At 41.4% G+C, this 21,510-nt stretch overlaps 2 protein-coding genes across 5 annotated transcripts; one reads left to right on the top strand and one right to left on the bottom strand.

Moving 5' to 3' along the window:
• Positions 1–3,349: 3,349 nt before the first annotated feature.
• On the bottom strand, positions 3,350–11,086 carry hars (histidyl-tRNA synthetase). 2 transcript variants are annotated; one of them, XM_028032008.1, is made up of 14 exons: positions 10,888–11,036; positions 9,203–9,534; positions 9,003–9,095; positions 8,056–8,175; positions 7,877–7,972; positions 7,641–7,766; positions 7,446–7,553; positions 7,281–7,379; positions 5,905–5,998; positions 5,402–5,529; positions 5,044–5,310; positions 4,850–4,966; positions 3,920–4,066; positions 3,350–3,834 (listed from the first exon to the last, which is right to left on the bottom strand). In XM_028032008.1, the coding sequence occupies exons 2-14, from the start codon at positions 9,311–9,313 to the stop codon at positions 3,775–3,777; spliced, it is 1,566 nt and encodes a 521-aa protein (XP_027887809.1). In that variant the 5' UTR covers positions 9,314–9,534; positions 10,888–11,036; the 3' UTR covers positions 3,350–3,774. The 2 variants fall into 2 exon arrangements, with proteins under 2 accessions (XP_027887809.1, XP_027887810.1); XM_028032009.1 differs by lacking the exon at positions 9,203–9,534 and having other exon boundaries at positions 10,888–11,086.
• A 948-nt stretch (positions 11,087–12,034) lies between these two features.
• ugl (ureidoglycolate lyase) lies at positions 12,035–21,320 on the top strand. Of its 3 annotated transcripts, none has more exons than XM_028031514.1 (15): positions 12,035–12,164; positions 12,855–13,016; positions 13,123–13,341; positions 14,419–14,509; positions 14,631–14,707; positions 14,867–14,977; positions 16,095–16,154; positions 16,751–16,907; positions 16,984–17,182; positions 17,959–18,037; positions 19,092–19,184; positions 19,278–19,350; positions 19,559–19,626; positions 20,280–20,404; positions 20,485–21,320. In XM_028031514.1, the coding sequence occupies exons 2-15, from the start codon at positions 12,900–12,902 to the stop codon at positions 20,663–20,665; spliced, it is 1,650 nt and encodes a 549-aa protein (XP_027887315.1). In that variant the 5' UTR covers positions 12,035–12,164; positions 12,855–12,899; the 3' UTR covers positions 20,666–21,320. The 3 variants fall into 3 exon arrangements, with proteins under 3 accessions (XP_027887315.1, XP_027887316.1, XP_027887314.1); XM_028031515.1 differs by having other exon boundaries at positions 12,150–12,168; XM_028031513.1 differs by having other exon boundaries at positions 12,156–12,176.
• The last annotated feature ends 190 nt before the right edge of the window (positions 21,321–21,510 follow it).

Genomic DNA, 21,510 nt, shown 5'->3' with positions numbered 1-21,510 from the left:
TGAGGGGCTCATCTTTCAGTTTCTTCAGCTCTTTCTGTAAGAATTGGTTTTCTAGTAAAGCGATTCTAGAAGTCCTTTAACCTCATTCAAATCACTCTTTGGCTTTTCTTGCTCTCTGGGCAAGAAGCACGTTTTTGTCACGACGTCGTCGCTGCTTTCTGTGTCCGATGTGTAACGTCAGGTGTGACTTAATTTCTTACCTTTTCCCACAGACATCCGTCGGTTGTTCGTTGTAGTTGAAACGCCTTTCCAAAACCAGTCGCTCCCATCATCCTGAGAGACCTGAGACACACTTTCGTCCACTATCTTCTCCATACCCGTCGTCGCCACATATGAAAGGCCCCAATGAAGCGGGATCATGAAGGGAACAAGCGCCTCCGTCTGGCACCGAGAAGAGCATTAGAAATGCTACCTCGGGCCGTGCTCCATTGGGCCCTTGCTGTGCAATCCATCTGCTCAGGAAGGTGTTTCTGGGCTCCCTCAGCTGCAGATCGGTGGGTAAATTAGCCCAGAAGGTGTAGGGGGCATCAAACTGCTGCCGCAGCTTCGGGAACTTTTCAAAGATCAAGTCAATGATGAAAAACTTGATCCCTACAAAAACACCTATGATAAAGCCCAGCAGCTGGTATGGAAACACACATGAGAAGATAAAGGCCAGACACAGTCCCACGTAGATCTTTAGAGTGAGCTCTGGCCGGACCCACATGCACAGATTTTTTATCTTCTCAAGGATGTCGGCCATGTTTCCAGAAAGCTTCTGAGCTTTCTGAGCAGCATCGAAAGCCAAGTGGAACATCTGAAAGACATTTAGGTTGTCTTTTAGATGTTCCAATGGCTCACATACGTCGGGTATGACGCTCCCCTGGATCCTCCATCCTTTGGAAATTAGATAATTTTGGGAAAGGCGAAGAATCACGAAGAGCAAGACGAAGGAAATGGTCCAGCTATACCACCCTGTGCACATGTACACAAAGAAAGAACAGAAAGTCATGTGCACAGAGCGCCTGCTGGATAAAGCAGACAAGTTTCTAAAAAAGTGTGCCACAGGTCTGAAGTCTCTTTCAAAGCGTCTCATGTTGTTTGTTATCTTCATGGGGCTTAATGGGTCTTCCCTCTCCACAATTGCCTCTTGGTGGAAACCAAAGTTTTCCATGAAAAGTCTGAAACAATTGCGATTCCTCATTTTTCTGCTGTTGATTCTGCTCTTTATCAAAGCTGCGTGAGCTCAATGTTGGAGCGCAACACATGAAATCTTTAGAACCTCTTTGCTGTATTGTGATGCACATCAGTTGTTCCTTGCCATCAGTTGAAACGACTTTCCAAAACCAGAAGTCTCATTCAAGGCGTCTCATGTCGGTCCGCGGACCAATTGGTACTGGGCCGCGCAAGAAATAATGAACTACTTCCGGATCTTTTATTTTGAAAATCCTAAACCGGATTTTACCGGTTACATCTTGCGTGTCAAATTTGAGCCAACTTGCAGCAGAATGAGTAACAAAACAACATCGGAGTACTGCGCCCCCCCACCAACAGCATTGGACTCGATATTTTTTATTTAACATGAAGAGATTTAACAGTAGATTTCTACATGATTGAATTTTTGCGTTCGTGGTTTTCCATACCTGCTGTGGTATAAGTGGTTGTGTATTCCAACCCTGACTGGTTTTGATGGAGTAGGTGGGCGTGGCGAAGTGACGCCCACCTACTCCAGGGCCCACCTACTCAAAGGCGGGGCTAAGGCGTTTTGAACAGCTGAATGGTTGCCATAGAGACTGATGGATTTTTCAAGCATTGCCATATGTTTGGCTCTAGATTCCACATGTTTCGACCGAGCTGCACCAAACTTGGCATGAGTGATCCTCTGTGATCACACACACACACACACAGCAGAACTTTAGCCTGACCTTTCACCTCTCAACACCCTGGAGAACGCCTGCTGCTGGTTTTCACACTGAGGAGAGTCATCTAAATAAACATCAGAAGATAAAAGTGTCTTAAAGAGAATAGATTTATATCCTGACTGAAATGATTAATCACGATTAATGGATTATTGAAATAATCAACTAATTTACTAATGGATTAACCGTTATCTGGATTATACACTCTAAAAAGGCCACTAGCTGAAAGAACAATACTCAGAGCAGAAGTTAAAGTATCGTGCATTTTCTAGGCATATAATGCTGTCTTATAGCACAGTTAAGTAATTATGCTAACTTCAGTTGGTTTAAAAATGCTAAATACTGTGTATCAAATATGACTTAAAAGAAATGTAACTTCCTGATTTAATTCCTTGAAATTGTACCTTTGTCTCTTCGTCTGTACCTGAAGTTCCGCCTTCAGGAAGTCGTCCCAATATGGCTCCTCTATTAACCCTTTAATAACGTTTTTACTAGCGATGCTCAGAGAAGCAACTCCTGTAATGAGCTCAGCAGTTCCACCAGCTGTTTGCTAATTACTGCTGGCTAGAGTGAAGGAGCTGAGTGGGGGAGGAGCTGCATCGCAAAGGCGGGGCTAAGCCCACTCAGGCATTTTGAACAGCTGAATGGTTGCCATAGAGACTGATGGATTTTTCAAGCATGAAAGAATCAAAGCAACACGGCAGGTTTGATTTTAATGAGGGGAAAAACATTATGACATTGTGTCCAGTTATTAATCAGTTAAACATAATTAATCCCCAGATCAATACAATGTATTGATGTTCAATCCAGCAGAAAGTTTGATATTTGAAAAAGGTTTTAGCTGCAGAGGCATCCTTTGCTCTAAAGTAATGCTGTTATTTGCTTTTACACAATAAAATGTTTATTTCATCATTTCTACACATTTTTTAAAAAATATATAAATATTTATTTGCATATTTTAATGCATTTTTCATATCTAAAATAAAATAAGTTGTTAAATAAAAAATCTGCAGAATGAGAACTTTTTTTTTTTTTTTTTACAGTAAATTGTCAAAATAATCGATTCCAAAAATAACCATTAGCCCGAATGTATAATTTTGACCCTGTTTGGATTATTTAAATCCAGTAATTTGAACTAGTGCACAGGGTTCCTGTTAAACTGTCTCATCAACTGACTGAGGATGAAGACCAGATCCAGAAAATCCTTAAAGGTCCAAAATAACCTGAGCTTCAGGTCAGGATGAGAGGTGATGAGTCACCTGGTTTTCTTCATCAATCACAGAAATATCAATGAGATCATCAACTAATTACCAGCAACCATGAGGATGGAAGCATAAAATAGGGTTTACCAGTCACAGCCACAGCAGTGAGGTTGTGTCCAGATGTGGCCTGAACACCTGCTGAATAGAATGACACCATCCTGCCCTCTAGTGGACAAGCACATTGGCAGATTTCAGAAAGCTTCCATGTTTTTAATAGAGATTTGAAGCATGCAGACAGGATGAAATCAGGTTTATTCAAAGCGAAGCAGTTCTGATGGAAATGTGTCTTCTTCTAACATGAATGGAGGTAAACGCCTGGTTGCTAGGCAGAGTTCCTCCTGCAGAAACAGCTTCAGACCACAGTGGTGCTTTCACTAGGACGTGTTCACCAGAGCACACAGCTGGACAATAAACATGTAGAGTGAGTAAATGTCTGGATACAAGCTGACGTCAGTGTATGTAATGTGAGCTCCATGGCAACCTGAGGTCCCCTCAGCAGGTCAGCCATGTTGTCCAGGCTCTCCAGCAGTGTATGTGTCTGCTGCCCACATTAATCAGGCCTGCTCTCACATCCATCAGGATCTGTGGAGATTCTGTACACAGGAGAGCGCCGGCTAGGCCTCAGAGGTTCTCCTCTTGATCTCTGTGATGAGGTCAGAGCGGGACACGTCCACCTGGAGGCAGACCCAGGAACAGCAGCTGGTAAATCACAGACAGGGCTGTTCAGCTGTAGCCAGAGGCTGTGCTGACGGTAGCTACCTCCTCTCTGCTGGCCACCACACGCAGCTTCACCACGCCATCCTTCAGCTCCTGCTCTCCCAGTATGGCCACCAGGGGGATCCCCGTCTCCTCGCACAGCTGCAGCTGACTCAGCAGTTTGGGGTTCTTCTTGTACATCACCTCAGCCTACACCCACACATACACACACCCACAAGCACACACACACACCATGAGTTTCCCATCAGGAAAACTCATGAGGCTCCTGGGAGAAGTTAAACAGCTCAAAGGGTCAGCCATCCTCCATTTTCACCAACTCAAATTTAAGACCTTAAGACCATAAAGAATGGAATATAAGACTTGTGTCAGGTCAGAAATGTACAAAATAAAATACAATTTTTATTATTCATAAGAATAGAAAGCTATTGAGGAAAAAAAACAGTACTTTTTGTGAGATTAACTATAGATCTTGTGGCATTCTTGCTTTAGTTGAAGACTAATTATTAATATTTCTTTTAATATTTTGCCCTATTTGTCATCACAGCTGCATCTGTAGATCTCTGCTGTTTGGTTCCAGGTTCTACTCCTTTTCTCCTCTGCTGTAATTCTTCATTATTGTTCATAAAGAGAACTTTAACATTATCAAAAATAAATCCTTTCATATCCAGTATTATTGCAACTAATATAAATAATTATGTTATGCTTTGCAGAACTACAAGAATGATCCATGAGTGAGTGACAGATGAACAGATGCACATCGTGCAGAGAAACGTCCATGAGAAAAATAACTAGATAGATTATAGAAGATTAATTAATTCTGCCACAACAAAATGTAAGATTTGTGATGAATGTGTTTAGAGGCCAATGTGAAGACATTTTAACATCTTCAAATTGGATGTGCGGACACCCTGCACCGCTTGGTTTTGGTCTGGCACATAAAATCAAATGATACTCCCACACACACACACACACCTTAATGCCAGCATTCCAGAGCTCAGTGACCAGCCTGAGTCTCTCCTCCAGCAGGTTTTTCTGAGCCGACGCCACCAGGACCTGGACCTCTGTGGTCCGGACCTTCTCTGCTGCCGCCTGAACATTAGCAGAGTTAGTGTGAGCATGAGCGGTCATCATCAGCACATTCCAGCCCACCCAGCTGCAGGTGTCACCTCAGCCCTCTGCTCCATGATGGAGAAGATCCTCTCAATGCCGATGCTGACCCCAACACACGGCACCTTCCTGTTCTTGGGGTCAAACATGCCCACCAGGCCGTCATAGCGCCCCCCTCCGGCCACGCTTCCCACGCTGACGCTTTCCTCAGACCCGTTTTGGGCGTCGTTGGACGCTGGGGCCACCCCAGCCTGGGTCAGCACCGCCTCATAAATCACTCCTGTGTAATAATCCAGCCCACGGGCCAGACTGAGGTCAAACACGACCTGAGGAATGACAAAGGAAATAAAAATGAATAATCCAGCCACAGAGACAGGATGCTGAGAGACAGAAGCAGAGCATTCTGGGATGCCTGACCTTGTCTGTGACCTGAAAGAGCTGCAGGTAGCTGAACAGAAGCTTAATGTCAGACAGGCCGGCACAGGCCTGCTTACTCTGAGACATCCTGGGGTCCTGCAGGAGGCGCTCTGCCAGGTCCATTCCCCCTGAAACACACAACCAGCCTCACTCAGGTAGAGTTCCTGCAGGATGGCAACTGGCCCCCAGGTTCCAGGCCCCCAGGTTCCAGGCCCCGGCCCTCAGTGTTTCTTCCTCATCAGCTACATTTTTCTTCCATGTCTGGCAGGTTGGAGCCATGACCATTGAAGATGTGTTTTGTACTTGAAACCTTTCTCTTGTTAACATTAGGCAAAAACTCTTGCTCCTTTGGGGCAAACACTGTCACTAATGAGTCTCTGTAATTTATACTATTGAATATAGATTTTGTGACCATTATATAATGACATATTGCTACAAAAAAGCAGAGTTTGCCTCCTAAAGTTGTAGAGACTGCCACCTGCTGGAGGTGTTCGCTGACTCACCATGCAGGCTGACGTATTCCCCAATCTGGTCTGCAGCCTCCTCAGATAATCCCTTCTCGTCCACCATCTCCTTCCTCACTTCCTGCCAGGGTAACTGCAGGAGAAGCACACATGCATCAGCGCTGAATGATGGCAGACAGACCGAATATGGTCTTGATCAGGTATAGAATAAGACAAACCTCTACCCACACACTACATGCAAATATAGTTACTAGCAGGAGAATAGCAACCAGCTAACAATAACTGTAGTTATCGTTTCTGCTGGTGATTAATCAGATTAAAAAATTTCCACATTTTGCAGATTTTTCATTTAGCCACTTTAGCCTTTCATACAATATTAGATCAACAATAAAAGATGCAAATAAATAATTTAATTATTTTTAAAGGACAAAATAAGCGTTTCATCGTCTAAAACACTGTGACTTGGTATTCCTTCAGCGCATGCTTTGTCAAGTAGAGGTCCAAACGCAAAGCAAACAGCAAAATGAGCTGCAAACACATGACTGACGCTACCTCCAAAACATGAACAAAAGCTACAGAAAAACACTGCCGCTCAGGAAATAGGAGCAAAGGTGTACATTTTGTAATTACAGTAGGAACAGCCAGTATGAAACCCTGCAAACTCGCTCCACAAATTGGAAGTGCTCCAGACCACTAGGGGGAGTCAACCAGTAAATACTAGAACAGACCCTCAGTAGAGACAGGATGTCACAATTTATTGAGATGTTCAAGAGAAAGAAAATGTACGTAATGTATAATGTCTTAATGAAACACAAAAACCTTTAGCAGCATTTTTACATAGGTAACATTATTTTCTCCAGACTCCCCCTAGTGGTCTGGAGTACTTCCATTTTGTGCAGTAAGTTTGCAGTTTCTCATATTTTAAGGGGGGGCTTGTTATTTTTTCTCACTTTGCTTCTATTTCCTGTGAATGCAGCATTTTTTTGTTTGCATCATTTTTCTGTTGCATTTGTGTTTTGGAGTTTGCAGCTTGTTTCGCCCTTTGCTGCGTGTAGTTTCACCTGTCAGCCACCATACATCTGCAACAAAGGATGCATCTGCAGCTAAAGAAAATCCTTTCAATACTCTGCTAGACCTAATGCAGTGTAGAGCTGATCTGGTGGTTATTTTTGATTTTCTGTTCAGAATCTGAATCAGGTGAAGTTCCCACTTTGTAGAACTCCTCCAGTGGCAAAGAAGGTCATGGCAATAATGAACCAGCCTTAATCACTGCTCTGAATGTGTTGTTCTTCAGCAAGTGGCCTTTTTTGACTCTGTATAGTCCAGTAAACAATTCATCAAATAATCAATAAATAGTTGATTATTTCAATAATCGATTAATGCGATTGAGGTTTTCTGCCTACAGGCCTTCTCACCTTATCCAGCTTGTCTACCGTTGAACAGATGGTGCGGAACTTGTCATCTGGAACTCCACAGACAGCGAACATCCCATCCAGGATGCGCCGGTCATTGACCTGGAAGTGAGGTAAGGGATCAGGAAATGACATTTACTGAGCGCTCAGCTGCAGGCGGAGACTGACCTTGATGCGGAAGTCCCCGAGCTCCAGCTCACTGAGGATCTCATGGACGATCTTCAGACACTCTGCATCTGGGATCATGGCGTCGTACTGACCGGCGATGTCGAAATCCTGAAACACACACACATGCACATAACACACACTGCACTGCAGCAGACCAGTGCAACACACACCCTCTTCTGTGACAGGAGAACTCACACACTGATAGAACTCTCTGTAGCGGCCGCGTGTCATGGCGGGGTTGTCACGGCGATAGACCTTGGCGATGTGGTAGCGCTTGATGTTGGTGATCTTGTTCATGGCCAGGTAGCGTGCAAACGGCACCTGGAGGAGGGAGTGTAAAGGACCTCAACCTGATTCATCAGCCCAAACCCTTGATTGGCTCCAAACGCCTGTTAACTTCCTGACAGTGCAGAGGTCAGGGGTCAGGATACAGTGAGGTCGTATCTTAGCGACAGCAGCTCTCCTCCCTGGTCCTTCAGATCGTAGATGAGCTTGGAATCTTCTCCGTACTTCCCCGTCAACGTTTCCTGCAGGGACGAGGACGAATAACCTCCATGTTGGAAACAAGATGAAATCAGAATCATGACTCCAGTCTGAGACACACACAAACCTTTAGCTCAAACACAGGTGTGTCGATGGTCTCCGCTCCGTGGCGTTTGAAGCAGCGGGTGATGGTGTTGAAGACTCTCTCTCTGATGGCCATCTGCTTCGGGTTGTAGTCCCTGGTTCCCTGCATCACACCCAAACATGCCGTCAACATTTCATGTGCAAGTTGACTCTGCTCAACTGGAGACAGCCAGGTTTGAACACTGAAGACCTGTGTTCCTCTTCTTAAGGGAAGGAGTAGAAACTAAGAACTACAGTCATTCAAACTAACAATTTGTAATTTACTCCAGCTTTTTTTAAATTCAAGAAAGTTCAGATAATAATAAAGGGCTGAGAGTCATCAACTGGGATAATCTACTTATTGTTTTATGTTTTGGTGGATTATAAAACAATGTTATCTGCTACAAAACTTAGAAATAAAGACAGTTTTCAAACACAGAAATCTGCGTTTGATTCAAAGAAATCAACCTCTATTTTGCCTACTTGTCTCCACTTCGACAAATACACATTTTTATGTCTACTTTGAAATTCTGAAAATATACAACTTGTCACTTTTTATAAAAATCTACTGTTGCATATGTGTAATTAAAAAACAGCATTTCATTTCTAATTATAAATGTAGAAAACAATACGACTTTAGCATGGAGGATATTGGAATATTGAAGTAAATAAAAACATATTGTTCAATCTGATGGGAAAAATCTATCTATAAAATGTTCCCTGTTACTTTTGCTTTTGTTTTTTTAATTCAAACTCAATTTAAAAATATTAGTTGGTTTTTCATCATTTTTCAGACAAAATTATTCAGAGCCATGGCGGAAGGTCCAACGAGTCACTGTGGTTCTGCTGGTAGAAGACCCTGTTGTAAATCATCAGAAACAGCTGTTGGTGGCGCTATAGCCCAGCCTGTAGTTCAGCTCACACAGCTTCAGGATAACCACAGACTCTTACCTTTGGTGTTTTGAGCACAAACTGATGTTTGCCATCATCTCCTCCTCCCAGCCGAGCCTTCAGCTCAAGCAGTTTGGCTACTTCTTCATCAATCTACAACAAACACACACACACACACATAAAAAGCAGAACATATTACACTACTTTGTCTGGTTCAACAATGAGTAATCTAGAATATTCTGCAATGCAGACATGCCTACCTGAGCCACAGTGATGCCAGAGGCAGATCGGAGCGGTTGCAGACGGAGCGCAGTCCGAAACGGTGCCAGACCAGAGCAGACACGAGCAAAGGACAGAGCCAGCATGGTCATCCGACACAGGAACAAAAAATATGAAGGGAAAAAAATGTCCAGGGAGTGGGAAAGGTAGAGTTCAGGAGTGCGTCATGGGAACAGTATTCCCAAGAAGAAGTGAGGTGGGTCCGATCGCCCACAGGTGGTGAGAAAGTTGGTGGAGGTCAAGGGTCCAGCAGGAAGAGGTCATCCAGGGCCAGGCGGGAAGAACAGGAGAAAAGTGGTAAGCAACCCTATCACTAGGGAAGGGCGGGGCATGACGCATCATCATCACCACAGCGTGGAGGACAGAACATGAGATGTAGCAAGTCAATCAAAAATGCAGGCCCCTGTACACACTCACTCACACACACTGCTTATATCAGGCCTGACCACAGCTACCCAGAAACACCTGCAGATATCTTCAAAAATCCTGGAGCAGCTATGGACAGCAAACATTTACTGGTTTCTGATTCTGTTTATTAATATGCATCTATTCCTGCTCTAAGGCTTGGTAGATTGGACACAAAGGTTTAGGATTTAAGACCATTTGATTTACAGTGAAATGGGTGCAAATTAATAAAATCCACCTGACAAAGTAACACAATCATCATTTTTGCCTGGCGCAGATACTCTGTAATGCAGCTCAACAAGAGTGACATGTTTATATGCTGCTTCCATAAATATAGTGTTGAATCTTTCCCAGCTGACATATGAGTTTTAATAGAACTGCTATGAGTTGAGCTTCCTCAACACTAGCAGCGTTTCCATTGCTCATAAAATAGTGCAAATTGGAATTCCAAAAATATATTTGTTTAAATGGACAGTATTATGTGTTTTGCTGGCACACAGTGTCATTTTATAGCATAATCAAGTAACTATGTTACCTTCAGATGTTATACAAATGTTATATAAATATGAGGTTAATTTTTTTTACTGTTTGGCAGCAGATAGGAGGTTATCCTTCAACAACATGGAGGACATGTTTGATTCATATATGAATGAAATTGTGCCGTTATTGTGTCCTGGTGTTTCATTATTAACCTGCAGGTTTGCCAGGCAGCTGTGAGGGATTGGTGCAGGACAAATCTGCAGTAACAGCCACATCTTATTGCATCAGCTGTGCCTCATTAAAGTAAATATGTTTAAAATCAAAGCGGACTTTTAAGATAGATTGTGCGTTTTAATTTAAAGCGCAAGAAGTCTGTTTAAATCCCCCAGATGTTGCCGTGTTAGCATTAGCCGCTCCAGCTAGCAATAAGCCGGTTAGCTTAAGCTAGGGGAAAACACCGGCTTCTTCCGCTCACCTTTCCTATAAGACAGGAACACAGTTCCCGGAGTTTTCTTTTCTGTCGCACTTATGGACTCAAAAATATGCAATTAGTTGCCATTCTGTCCAGTGAAGGCCGTGGTTGAATAACAGTGAAGGTTGAAAAAAATAAGTGTTTAGCGCAGGGTTTTCCACCCGGGCTGAACACTGATGCCAGTGAATGTGGATGTCTGTTCTGTGAGTGATGTTATTGATGGAGAACTTCCTTTCCTTTCAGCTCTGAACTTCACCGCATGCTGTAACCTATCCAGCCATGATGGGAAAGCTAAGTGTAGAGACTGACCTGCTCTTTGCTCGCCTTTTCGGATTTTAGCTTCCGAACGACTTCCCCCTGGACTTTAATGGCCTCCTGGATCTGAGCTTTGTCTTCCATGGCTTTTCATGAAGGTCTAGCTGAAGCAAATCACACCGCCTGCAGAGTGGAGCTGTACAACTGCTGTCAAAATCCTGTCTGGGCAGAGAAAGGCGGAAACACTCGCAAGGACAGCTTCCGCTCCGTATTTTCAAAACAAAATACTCCACTGTGAAGGTTTACTGTACGGAGGACTGATCCTACCAAAATTGGCAGTAAGCATCGAAATAAATAAATGGGTTGTAGTAGTAATTTTTACTACTATAACATTTTATCAAATTATTTACTTTTCAAAATTTTGCCATACATTGTATTGTATTTAGTTTTTTATTTGCTTTCTCCTGTTTTCTTCTTTGTCCATTTATTTGAAGATTTCTTTTTTTCTTTGCTTCATGTTCTCTTTTGTTTTCTTTCTGACTCTTTCTCAGAGGAAAATTGTAAAAGGGGTAAGGATGAGGCTAAGGCAGCATCGTGGGAACAGATTCAGAGTTGGTTTCTTTCCTGTCGATCAGCATCAAGATCCAGTGTGCTGACATTGAGTATGCACTATAGGACACTACATTTGAACTTTTGTAAAATTTATGATGGGTATTTTTGGGGTTGTCTATAATATGCCTCTCTGGGATGCATAAGTGAAGACTCTGTAAGACAGACTTAAATACTGTAAGTAAACATATGTAATTACAGAGTAAGCAGGTTCAAAATGTAGATATTAAGTTAGTCAAAGTTTAGAGATCATCGGATGGGATAAAGCCAATAAAGTCTCCTCCAATTCTAGTGTCTCTCTCCCTTTTATAGGGGAGCAGGGAGCAGTCAGAAAGAGTGGAATTGCTTAAAGTACTAGACAGTAGGAATTTGAGTAGAACAGAATAAAGTTATCTGTGCACAGCAATTAAAACTGTTATGTTCACGTGAAAGTTGGGTTTTTATTTGTTAAACTACTACTTAAACTTTAATTAAGCAGTACTGTATAGAAATCATTCTTATCTATGTTTGGCAATTTAGAAGTACATCATGTCACAGATGATCTACTTCTTTCTCTAAAAATAAATGAGCAAAATCTCATTTATTTGAAATGCAAAATTCTTCCTGCTAGGACTTTAAACTTCATTTGAAAGGCGACATCTTCCTGTTCAAACAGGGTTTACAGTGAACAAACATTCAAAGTCCAAACCAGTGCAGTCAACAAGCCTGTCTCCACAGCCTTTGTAAGTATGTCTGTAAGTTTTATTAAGAAGCTGAAATCAGATTAAATATAACTGTGTGTTGTGTTTAATTTTCTATTAGAGAATGGTTGAAGTAAAGCGTTTCATCAGAGTGTAAGCTGATGTTTCAGGGCCCAGCAGTGGCTCAGGACAGGAGAACTTTACTGTGGAGATAAAAAAAAAAAAACTTGTGAAGTGAGTGGAGTCCAGACTTCCTGCTCATTTCCACGGCTCTGACTTATTGAGTTGTGATACCTGCAACTCACTGGTTAAAGCTCTACTGTTGTTTCTGCTTTGGTTCAGTCCATGTTTACAGCTCATCAAGTTTCATCAGTTCACATGTAGGTTGATTGTTCCTTAATTGTCTCTGCTTTGAGCAGTTGTTGGCTTAACTCCCTCAATGGAACCTCTTTTAGGTTTTACATTAATAATGATCTAGAACCCAATTTCTACATACAACACCACCTTTCATTCAGCAGGGTGGTGTGGAGAATAACTCTGCTCTTATTTTCTCTGCAAGAGAGGGCCTCTTGTTGTCAATGTTCTTATGTTAGTGATGTATTAATTTTATTAAACATTTTGAACATTTACTGATCCTGTATTTTAGAGTAGTTCTGCAAAGTCACAGTGCACCTTTTTGATTCTGGTTATTTCCGTATTAACAAACGTCTCATATTGTTGGGTTTCTAACAGTCCACAGGTTTCCCCTCTGACAGGACCGTAGTAAATCCACACAGCATGGAGCTGTCTCCTCCTCCCACAGGGTTAGAAGCTGAGAGTGCAGCCCTTTTCACCACCGGATCTCTTCACTTCCTGCATGAGCTGATCTCCACGTTTGATGAGGAGGTGGAGAAGGTAAAACAGCCCACAGGCTCTTTATGGGCTCAAGGAATGAGCAGCTTATCTTCTTCTTCTTCTTCTTCTTCTTCTTCTTCTTCTTCTTCTTCTTCTTCTTCTTCAGATCCTCCAGCTGAGAGTGTCCAGAAAGGCTCACCTGGATCTTTCGGGTGAACTCCCAAATTTCCTGGAAAGCACCGCACACATAAGGGCAGACCCAGACTGGAGGGTTCTCCCGGTCCCTCCCAGGCTCCAAAACAGGCATGTGGACATTGGAGACATGGCCCCCTGTGATACCGCACGCTTCATCAGGGCTCTGCAGTCTCCAGCACAGGGCATACAGGTAAAGAACCTTCACCGCTGTGTTTCTAATCCACACAGAGCAGTGAGGATTAGGAAACGTACTGAGGATGGCACTAAGCAAGTGAGGGTTTCTTTGTTATTTCTGATGTCTTGTCCAGTATGGAGTATCCAGTTTTTATTATTATTTCCATAAAAATAATTATGTGTTTTTTTGGGGGTTTTTTTACATAAAATCACAATGACATCAAGAAGCATCACATCACAAGCAGCACACATGCTCTTCAACTGTATAGTCAGGTTTGTGATTGTAATGTGATGTGAAGGATTTTATGGGTTAGACCAACAGACACAAGTACACACATGTGAAGTGGAAGGAAAAGGATACATGGTTTCATCTTTAAAAAAAAAAAAAAAAAAAAAAAAAAAATCTGAAAAGTGTGGTGTGATTTTTTTTTTGTTCACTTGCCTTTAACTCTGACACCCCTAAATCAAATGTAGTGCAATTGGTTGTTTTCAGAAGTCATTTAAGAGCAAAGTGTTGAAGATGAACAGCAATAGTTTGGGTTATTTAACCTGTAGGAGAAAAATTGAGTCATATTGTCATCATGTCATAAATGTTACATTTCCTGAGAAAGATATTTCATTAGCAAGCTAAATATTTAGTTCCAAAATTAAGTAAATATTTAGCTTGTACCTAAGTATTTATGCTATCTGAATGTTCACATTCTAGTCAAATATTTAGCTCAGAGCAAAGTATTTAGTATGGAGCTAAATAATGCTTTTGAATTGACATTTGGCAATTATTGGTAATTAGTAGTAATAAATTGTGAAAATATGAGTTAAATAAATGAACCCTGTTTTTTAATCTTCTGGCTAAATGACCTGAATAACTTGAATAACTGCTCTAAAACTCATCTCTGTGTAAAATTCACACTACATGTGCTCAGCTTATCGTCATGTTTTCTGCACAGATGCACATTGTAGCGATGTCTCAGTTCACTGATGGGTCCTCTAAGTGGGCAGTTTTCGTTCATGAGCATTGTCTTAAACTAAAGCTGCCAGCATTTCTCTGGTTATAATCTTTAGTTGGATGAAACCTTCTTTTCGCTTTACTCAGGTTGACTTTGATGATGGGAACTGCCCAACGTTCCACAACCAGATCAAAGGGATTCACAACGTCATTCTGGCAGTGAACAGCCGACTCCCTGGTGAGTGTCTGACTTACAGCCATGTTCATTTTGCATCACAGTATTTGTTAGAGTAGAAGACAGAACACTTGTTCTGATGTGTTCTAATGTTTTTTTTTATTATTTGCTTGTGGGAATGCAGGGGCCCCACACATCTCCCGGGCCCCAGTGCTGATGTTGCGTCCCCGGGCCTGGAACATGGTGGAGCACAACATGATGGTAACATGCTACTGCTACGTTTATTCACGCTCCTTAAGGCTACTTTGGATGCATGGGTGTCACTTAAATCACCTAACTGATTGTGTTTGCCATGGAGACGGTAAAGCTGAGGGGTTTGGAAGTCTTCATGTTGATATTTACTGAAACCAAAACCATCAGGTGGAGGGAAAGGAAGCTCCTGGTCCTCTGTTTGACTTTGGCCTGCTCATGTATCACTGTGGAAGGACGCTGCTTGAACACCAGAGTGGACCATTTTTCTACCTGTCAAAGGTAAAGTCAAAGCCACAACCAGCCTTAATGTGGCTTTTACAAGTCAGTAACTCGGACCATACGCAGCTTCACAGGTAGAAGGAAAAATATTCATCTGCTTCCATCATAAATACGCTGTTATCAGCATATTTCAGGATGTTTTCTCTCTGAAATGACTTATCCAACACAAATGGAGCATTTTTTCACAACTACAGCAGCTGAATGAATCCCACTGGTTTCAAAGGAAAGCTAAGGCATGTCAGAATAAATTCTATGGTGGCCCAGAAGGGTCAACAAAGTGTAAAAGGCAAGTTTATAGTAACTCAAGAATGAATTCTGTTGTGACTTTTGCACTTCACCTTTCCATAAAAATCATCTGGAACACTGCAAACACTTTAAAGAGATAATAATAAGTTTATAGTGTGATGGTGGAGATTCATGGCATCTAAAGTGGACATACTTTTTATTTTCATGGAGCAAACAGGTCACTAACAATGAGGCCAACTAATAATGCCCATCAACTTTCTGTGGCTCAATGATAAATTCACATGGAATATATAATTAGAGCCCAACTGAATACTTTAATTATAAATCATTCAAGGTAACTTTGAGTTTTAGATTGATAAATATCAAGTAAAGCAGTCACTGATCATGTCCACAGTTATTTAGAGCTCATTTGTACCCAAATGAGCTGAAGTTTATTCAGATTAATTCAGAACTAATATACAAAGTAATCTTAGAGACATTATACTTGCTAAACCTGGAAAACTTTCTCCAGGGATAGTAATCATAGAAGGAACTTTTATTATGGTGGCTGATTACAGCCACCGTTAAAAAAGTCTCCTCACTCATCCTGCCTAAATGTTTGCAACACAAGAAAAGAAATGAACCAATGGTTCGTAAAGAATTTTAGGACCTCTAAAGAAAATGACTCATGGGAGTTTCACAAAACAGCCTTTTCTAGCTTCCTACAGCAGCTAGCAGCACATGTGGCTTTAATACTGAAGGTATTATAGCAACATGTTTTATCAGTCGTTTTTATTTTGTTGCTTCACTTCACTTTTGCCACATATAATGACATCTTTGTACTGTTCATTGGTGGGATGTTTGCATGTTTCAGTTTTGCCCTAACTTGCAGGTGGAGAGCCTGGTGGAGGCCAGGCTGTGGAACAACATCTTCATCTGGACACAACAGAAGGTCTGACTCCAAAAAATGACTTTTAATAAGTTATTAGGAGAATTGTTCATCTATTTTATATGTTAGGTTAAAGTGTAAAAGTGAATCCATGTTATTTTTAATAAGAGCAAATCTGACATTAGAAAAGGAAATACAGCAGCAGTCAGAGGTCTGGTCTAAATGACAGAACATCAATAGATTCAGTCACACCTGAAATCAACATTTGATGTTAGAATAAACTCAAACATCTGATTGGTTAACCCAAACCGACACTCAGCTCTAGGCCACCTTGGAAATCAAATTCACTAGAACGGGCTTTCTTGAACCGAGATTGATTTGCATTTGTAAGGTGGTGAGATAAAAAAATAATTAATGGTGTCTTTTGAAGAACATCTAACATATTTTACATCAATCAGAGACAATAATTTTTCAGAAATGAGGAAACTGTTTTCATTCTACCCGGCTGTCTTCTGTGTTGAACTGCAGACGATAGCCGGATTGTTTTAGGATTATTTTACAGAATAAATATAAATGTAAATGACCTCAAGGGAAGTGTTTCTCTTCTGAATTTGTGGTTGTCTGTATGCGTGTGTGTGTGGGTGTGTGTGTGTGTGCAGCTGGGTCTTCCACTGGGCTGCATCAAGGCGACGGTGCTGATAGAAAACGTGTTGGCAACATTTGAAATGGAGGAGATTCTCTATGAGCTGCGGGAACACTCAGCAGGGCTCAACTGTGGCATCTGGGATTACTCTGCTTCCTTTGTCAATAAGTTTGGTGAGCCCCATGTGGCGCCCGCTTCTTTAACATAACCAACAGAGCACAAGGGGTCACAAGGGGTCACATCCTTCAGGTCACCGTCAGGACTTCCTGCTGCCAGACCGCAGCAAGTACGTGAACATGGAGAAACGTTTTCTGCGGAGCTACATGGACCTGCTGGTTCAGACGTGTCATAGACGGGGAGCGCTGGCCACAGGAGGCATGGCTGCTCCGCTGCTGCCTCACCGCCAGCACACACACTCCTACAGCACAGTGCTGGCCTCTGTGGAAAGGTACAATCAGCACAACGCCTTACCTCTGGCTCTGTGTGAGGCTGCATCATCAGAGAGTTCCAAACACAGGAAAAAATGCAATACACATACACACACACACACACACACGCACAGACGGAGTGGTTTTAAAGAGGTGTGAGGACAGTTGAGCTCATTTTTCTTAAAAAATGAACAAGATAGAAACCCATAAATAAGTAACTGTATGTTGTTATCGTTTGTAACACAAAGTTTTACAATTTTTGTTTGAGGGAAAATGATTTTTTCTTGTATGACACAATATTACTTTCTCCTTCAGTGTTTTCCAGTCAGTTTTCTATTAAACTAAAAGTTTTGTATCACACACACCCTGACAGTTGCTAATTTTGGCTTTATTGGATCTCTGTCTGACAGCAGGTGTTTAGCAATGGCCAAAACATACTTTACCACTTCTGGGCTATTTATTTTACAGTATTTATGTAACAGGATTTCAGCATTAATTATGATCTGGTTATGTTAAAATCAGAGCTGATACCCATAAAAAGCATGTTTGGGTGAATACACAGCGGTTCATTTTCTGCTCCATGTTGATACGCACAAGATGCATTTTTGAAACCATGTGATGTCGTGTTTTGTTGGAAGAGCTGGATTTTACCACCTGTTTCTTTTCATGTAATTCCCATAATTTGATGCAATAGTACTTTCTAGAATTTAATACAAATGTAGTTTTTTTTCTTTTTAATGTAACTCCTCTTTCTTTTGGGTAAATATCTTCTGCTCCTCTGTTTTCTGCTCTTCAGGCTGAAGTTATTGGAAATCAAGGCAGGTGTTGATGGCTTCATGGTGTACGACATGAATTTGATTAAATCAATGCAAGAAGTAAGTACCTGATTATACTGCTTTAGTGCTGCATAGGGCAGCTCTCAGTAGTTTTTGTTCTATAAAAATGGACCATGATTTGATTTCAAAACGTCATTTCCTGTCTATGTCCCACATATCAAATTCAACTGAAAGACAGAAAATTCATTTAGTTTTCATATCTAAATATATTTAGTATCTAGAAATTATATTGAATCTAATTTTGCATTTCAAAAAGGGATGTCTGCACAAAAGCCAGAGCAAATCACCCAAAGAGTAGCATCACTTTAACATATTTTTACTCAAGTAAAAGAAGAGTTGGAATCTCCCCCCCCCAAAATGACTCAAATAAAACTAAAAAAGCATTTGATGAAAAGGCTACTTAAGTACTGATTAACAAATTAGAACGTCTGATTTAATATTTCACAATGATGTTAACAGACAAAAATATTTAATTATTTGTAATTTCAGTTATCTTAAAGACTAAAATAAAGCAAATGACAGAAATAAGATGATTGCAAAACTGAGCAGAAAACTTAGGAAGCTACAGCAGTAAGTGTTACATAAGTGTTCAGTACTGGCAGTGACAACATATGGTGCTTACTGCACCTTCTAGATCTATAGAGTTAGACTGTCTGTTCTTCATTCAGTGTTACTCACGCTGGGTGGAGGATCCAGAAACTTTACTCAAGTAAGAGCAGCAATACTTCATTATAATACTACTGAGGTCCAATGAAAAACTACAGTGTAGTGAACATCAGCAGAATAGAACATTTTGGATTGGCCTGTAGAGTCCAGACCCAAATCTGACAGAACCTCTGTGAGGTCACCTAAAGGGGGGGCTGTGGAGTAGAGGTGACCTCTGCAGGCTACAGTAGGAAAAAAAAAAGTTTTCTTCCAAAACTGCTTTGCACTCTTCCCCCTTTCTAGATGAAATTTGTGCTTCACTTGAATTTTACAGCATGTGTCACAGTAGTGATGAACAAAGTTGGTAATGATTTGTCATGGATTTTTGGTTGTTACATTGCGGTAAGTTGGCATTTTAACATGAGTGGTGATGTTTCTTTTCCCCCAGCTGTTTGAGCTTCACACTGAGGGAGACAACCAGCTGCACCGGCTGCGGGACGATGTCAGCGTGACTCCTGAGGACCTGCTGTCCATGCCCTCTGTTAGTGGAATCAGCAGTTAGATTGGAGACTGTTTGGAACAAAGTAGCAAGAAGGTTCAACAGAGCATGATTTGTTTTTGTCTTTTTCCTCAGGGAGGAGTCACTCTTTATGGGCTGAAGTATAACATTGCAGTGGGTGTCCTGTTTATTAATGCGTGGCTATCAGGTGAGAGACATACACACTTTGGGCAAAAGTCATGAGATGCTTGCTCTCACTGAGGTGCACCATGTTCTCTGTTGAGTCCTGAACCACCAGAAGCTAAAAATGATGCTAAAAACTTGTTTAACATAGTGAAACAATTTTAGCAACTCTGATGAATTTTTTTATGTTTGCTAGTACAGGACTGTAAGAGGACCATAATGCTGTTTTCCAGGTAAAGGCCATTTTTTCTACAGAGGCCAGGTGGAAGACTCAGCCACTGCAGAGATTTCTAGATCCCAGGTAAGTTCCAGAGATGATCCTCTCACGATTCAGTAAATACATCACAGATGGTTTGATATAGAAAATCACAGGTGAACAGAGTTCAGACATTAAACCACAAAAAAAGAGTGGTAGAAAGTTGACATGTCCAACAGAACCTGCTTTCAGCCAAACAGATGATAAACTGAATCAGTCAGACTGCAACACAGATAAAACATGTTTGTTTCTTTTAGGGATCTGCAAACTCAGGTAGACTAACAGACCACACATCAAATTGAATTTCTACTAACTCCAGCCCTGGTACAGGACATTTACAGGACAGTGACACAGACAACTGAAAAAGATCCACTATATGTCCTAAAGGTCAATCAGGACCTCAGAAGACTTTGGGTAAAGTGGATGAACAGTTCATATTTTATACTTTTTGTTTGTCTGATTTTATGAGGTAGAACTCACCAAAGAAGAACTCTTATAGAGTTCTTAGTTTACAGCCCAACAGTTCTACTTCTGCTACCGAGAAGGTCCTGACTGGCATTAAAATGGACCAAAATAAAAAACAGAACTATGTACTAGTAACAATGGACAAAATGATTCTTGAACACAAACTAAACTGGACCGAGTAGGATGAACTAGTTCTGCAGAACAGTTTTTAACTTAGCAAACGGCTGTGCCAGGTGTGGCAGTGGATCCGACACCAGGCTCGGCTGGAGGACGACAGCAGGGTGGTGAGCAGGCAGCTGGTCACTGAACTCACCAAAGAGCTCAGCACTGAACTCAGCCGTCTGTGTCCCTCTGAAAGGTCAGCATGCTGCAGTGAAGGACTTGGACTTTTCTTCGCCTGAATCGTTCTCATCCTCTAGTGTGTTTTATCTGCTTTAGGACGGAACAGAGCTTACACACAGCAGCAGACATGTTCCTGGAAGTGGTTCTGAAGAGACATTTCCCAGAGTTCATCACTTCTTACCTGAACTTGGACCACACTTTTCTCACCTCCCAGAACCTGAGAGAGGAGGAGAAGGAGGAGGCGGTGGAAATAGGAAGACAGCGAGCCAAACTGTGAGGGGCAGCCAGGAGCAGAGTGATGGAAAACCAACAGACCTAAAAGTCATGCAGCTGATTCTGTGTAACGCAATCCTTCAGAGAAATATGCCAATAGATTTCCCTTACTAGTCCAGCTCAGGCATTCAAAATTACCAATCAGGAAATGACTCCAAATGTGAGACTCTTCATACAGCAAAACAACATGAAGGGTTAAATTAGCTAAAAGTGATAGGTCTGTACATTAAAATGTACAGCATTTAATCAATGATTCTGAATCAGTCTCAAAACTGTGAATACCAAACTAATATGTGATCGCCTACAAGTCTAACTGTGAGCTAACAGCAGGCTAAATTCTATCAAAACTGAACTTTAGATAATCAATGCATGACACCAGACAGCAGAGGCTTGTGTGTTTTAAACAAGATTAAAACACACAATTATAGGATAATAATAATCATGGCTACCAACATAAAATTAATCCAGAAATAAAAAGTTCTGGTTCTGCTGGAGGTTTCTTCCTGTTAAAGGGGAGTTTCTTTCCTCTCCACTGTCACTATATGCATGTTCAGTATGAGGGATTGCTGTAAAGTCAATGATGTGATGCAATATGCTGGGTTTTCCTACAGAAAAAAATGTTTATAATTTGAACAATAAACGGAGCTTAATCTGTTTGAGATGGTAGTTGTTGTGAATTGGCGCTAGAGAAATAAACTGATTATATTTTCTTCAGAATATCTACACATTAAGTGTTTACTGAGGATGTTGAGCCAAATGAAGCTGCTGGAGATCAAGATCCTAAAGTTCATATGTGTTCTGATCCATGAAGATGTTTGGACCTCCGGCTCTGCAGCCATGAAGCCTCAT

This window comes from Xiphophorus couchianus, chromosome 11, assembly GCF_001444195.1.
Source record: "Xiphophorus couchianus chromosome 11, X_couchianus-1.0, whole genome shotgun sequence".
Classification (NCBI taxonomy): domain Eukaryota; kingdom Metazoa; phylum Chordata; class Actinopteri; order Cyprinodontiformes; family Poeciliidae; genus Xiphophorus; species Xiphophorus couchianus.
Note: the sequence above shows the minus strand (reverse complement) of the source record. Positions and strands in the feature narration are given on the sequence as shown.

Excerpts from the sequence above, each read along its gene's own strand:
- hars (XM_028032008.1), bottom strand. The coding sequence starts at position 9,313 with ATGACCATGCTGGCTCTGTCCTTTGCTCGTGTCTGCTCTGGTCTGGCA. Across the intron at positions 5,311-5,401 it reads TCTTTCAGGTCACAGACAAG|GTCGTGTTTGACCTCAGTCT; the intron begins GTCAGGCATCCC and ends GTCATTCCTCAG. Across the intron at positions 4,967-5,043 it reads TCATGGAGCAGAGGGCTGAG|GCGGCAGCAGAGAAGGTCCG; the intron begins GTGACACCTGCA and ends GCTAATGTTCAG.
- ugl (XM_028031513.1), top strand. Across the intron at positions 19,185-19,277 it reads ACCTGCTGTCCATGCCCTCT|GGAGGAGTCACTCTTTATGG; the intron begins GTTAGTGGAATC and ends CTTTTTCCTCAG. Across the intron at positions 19,351-19,558 it reads TATTAATGCGTGGCTATCAG|GTAAAGGCCATTTTTTCTAC; the intron begins GTGAGAGACATA and ends GCTGTTTTCCAG.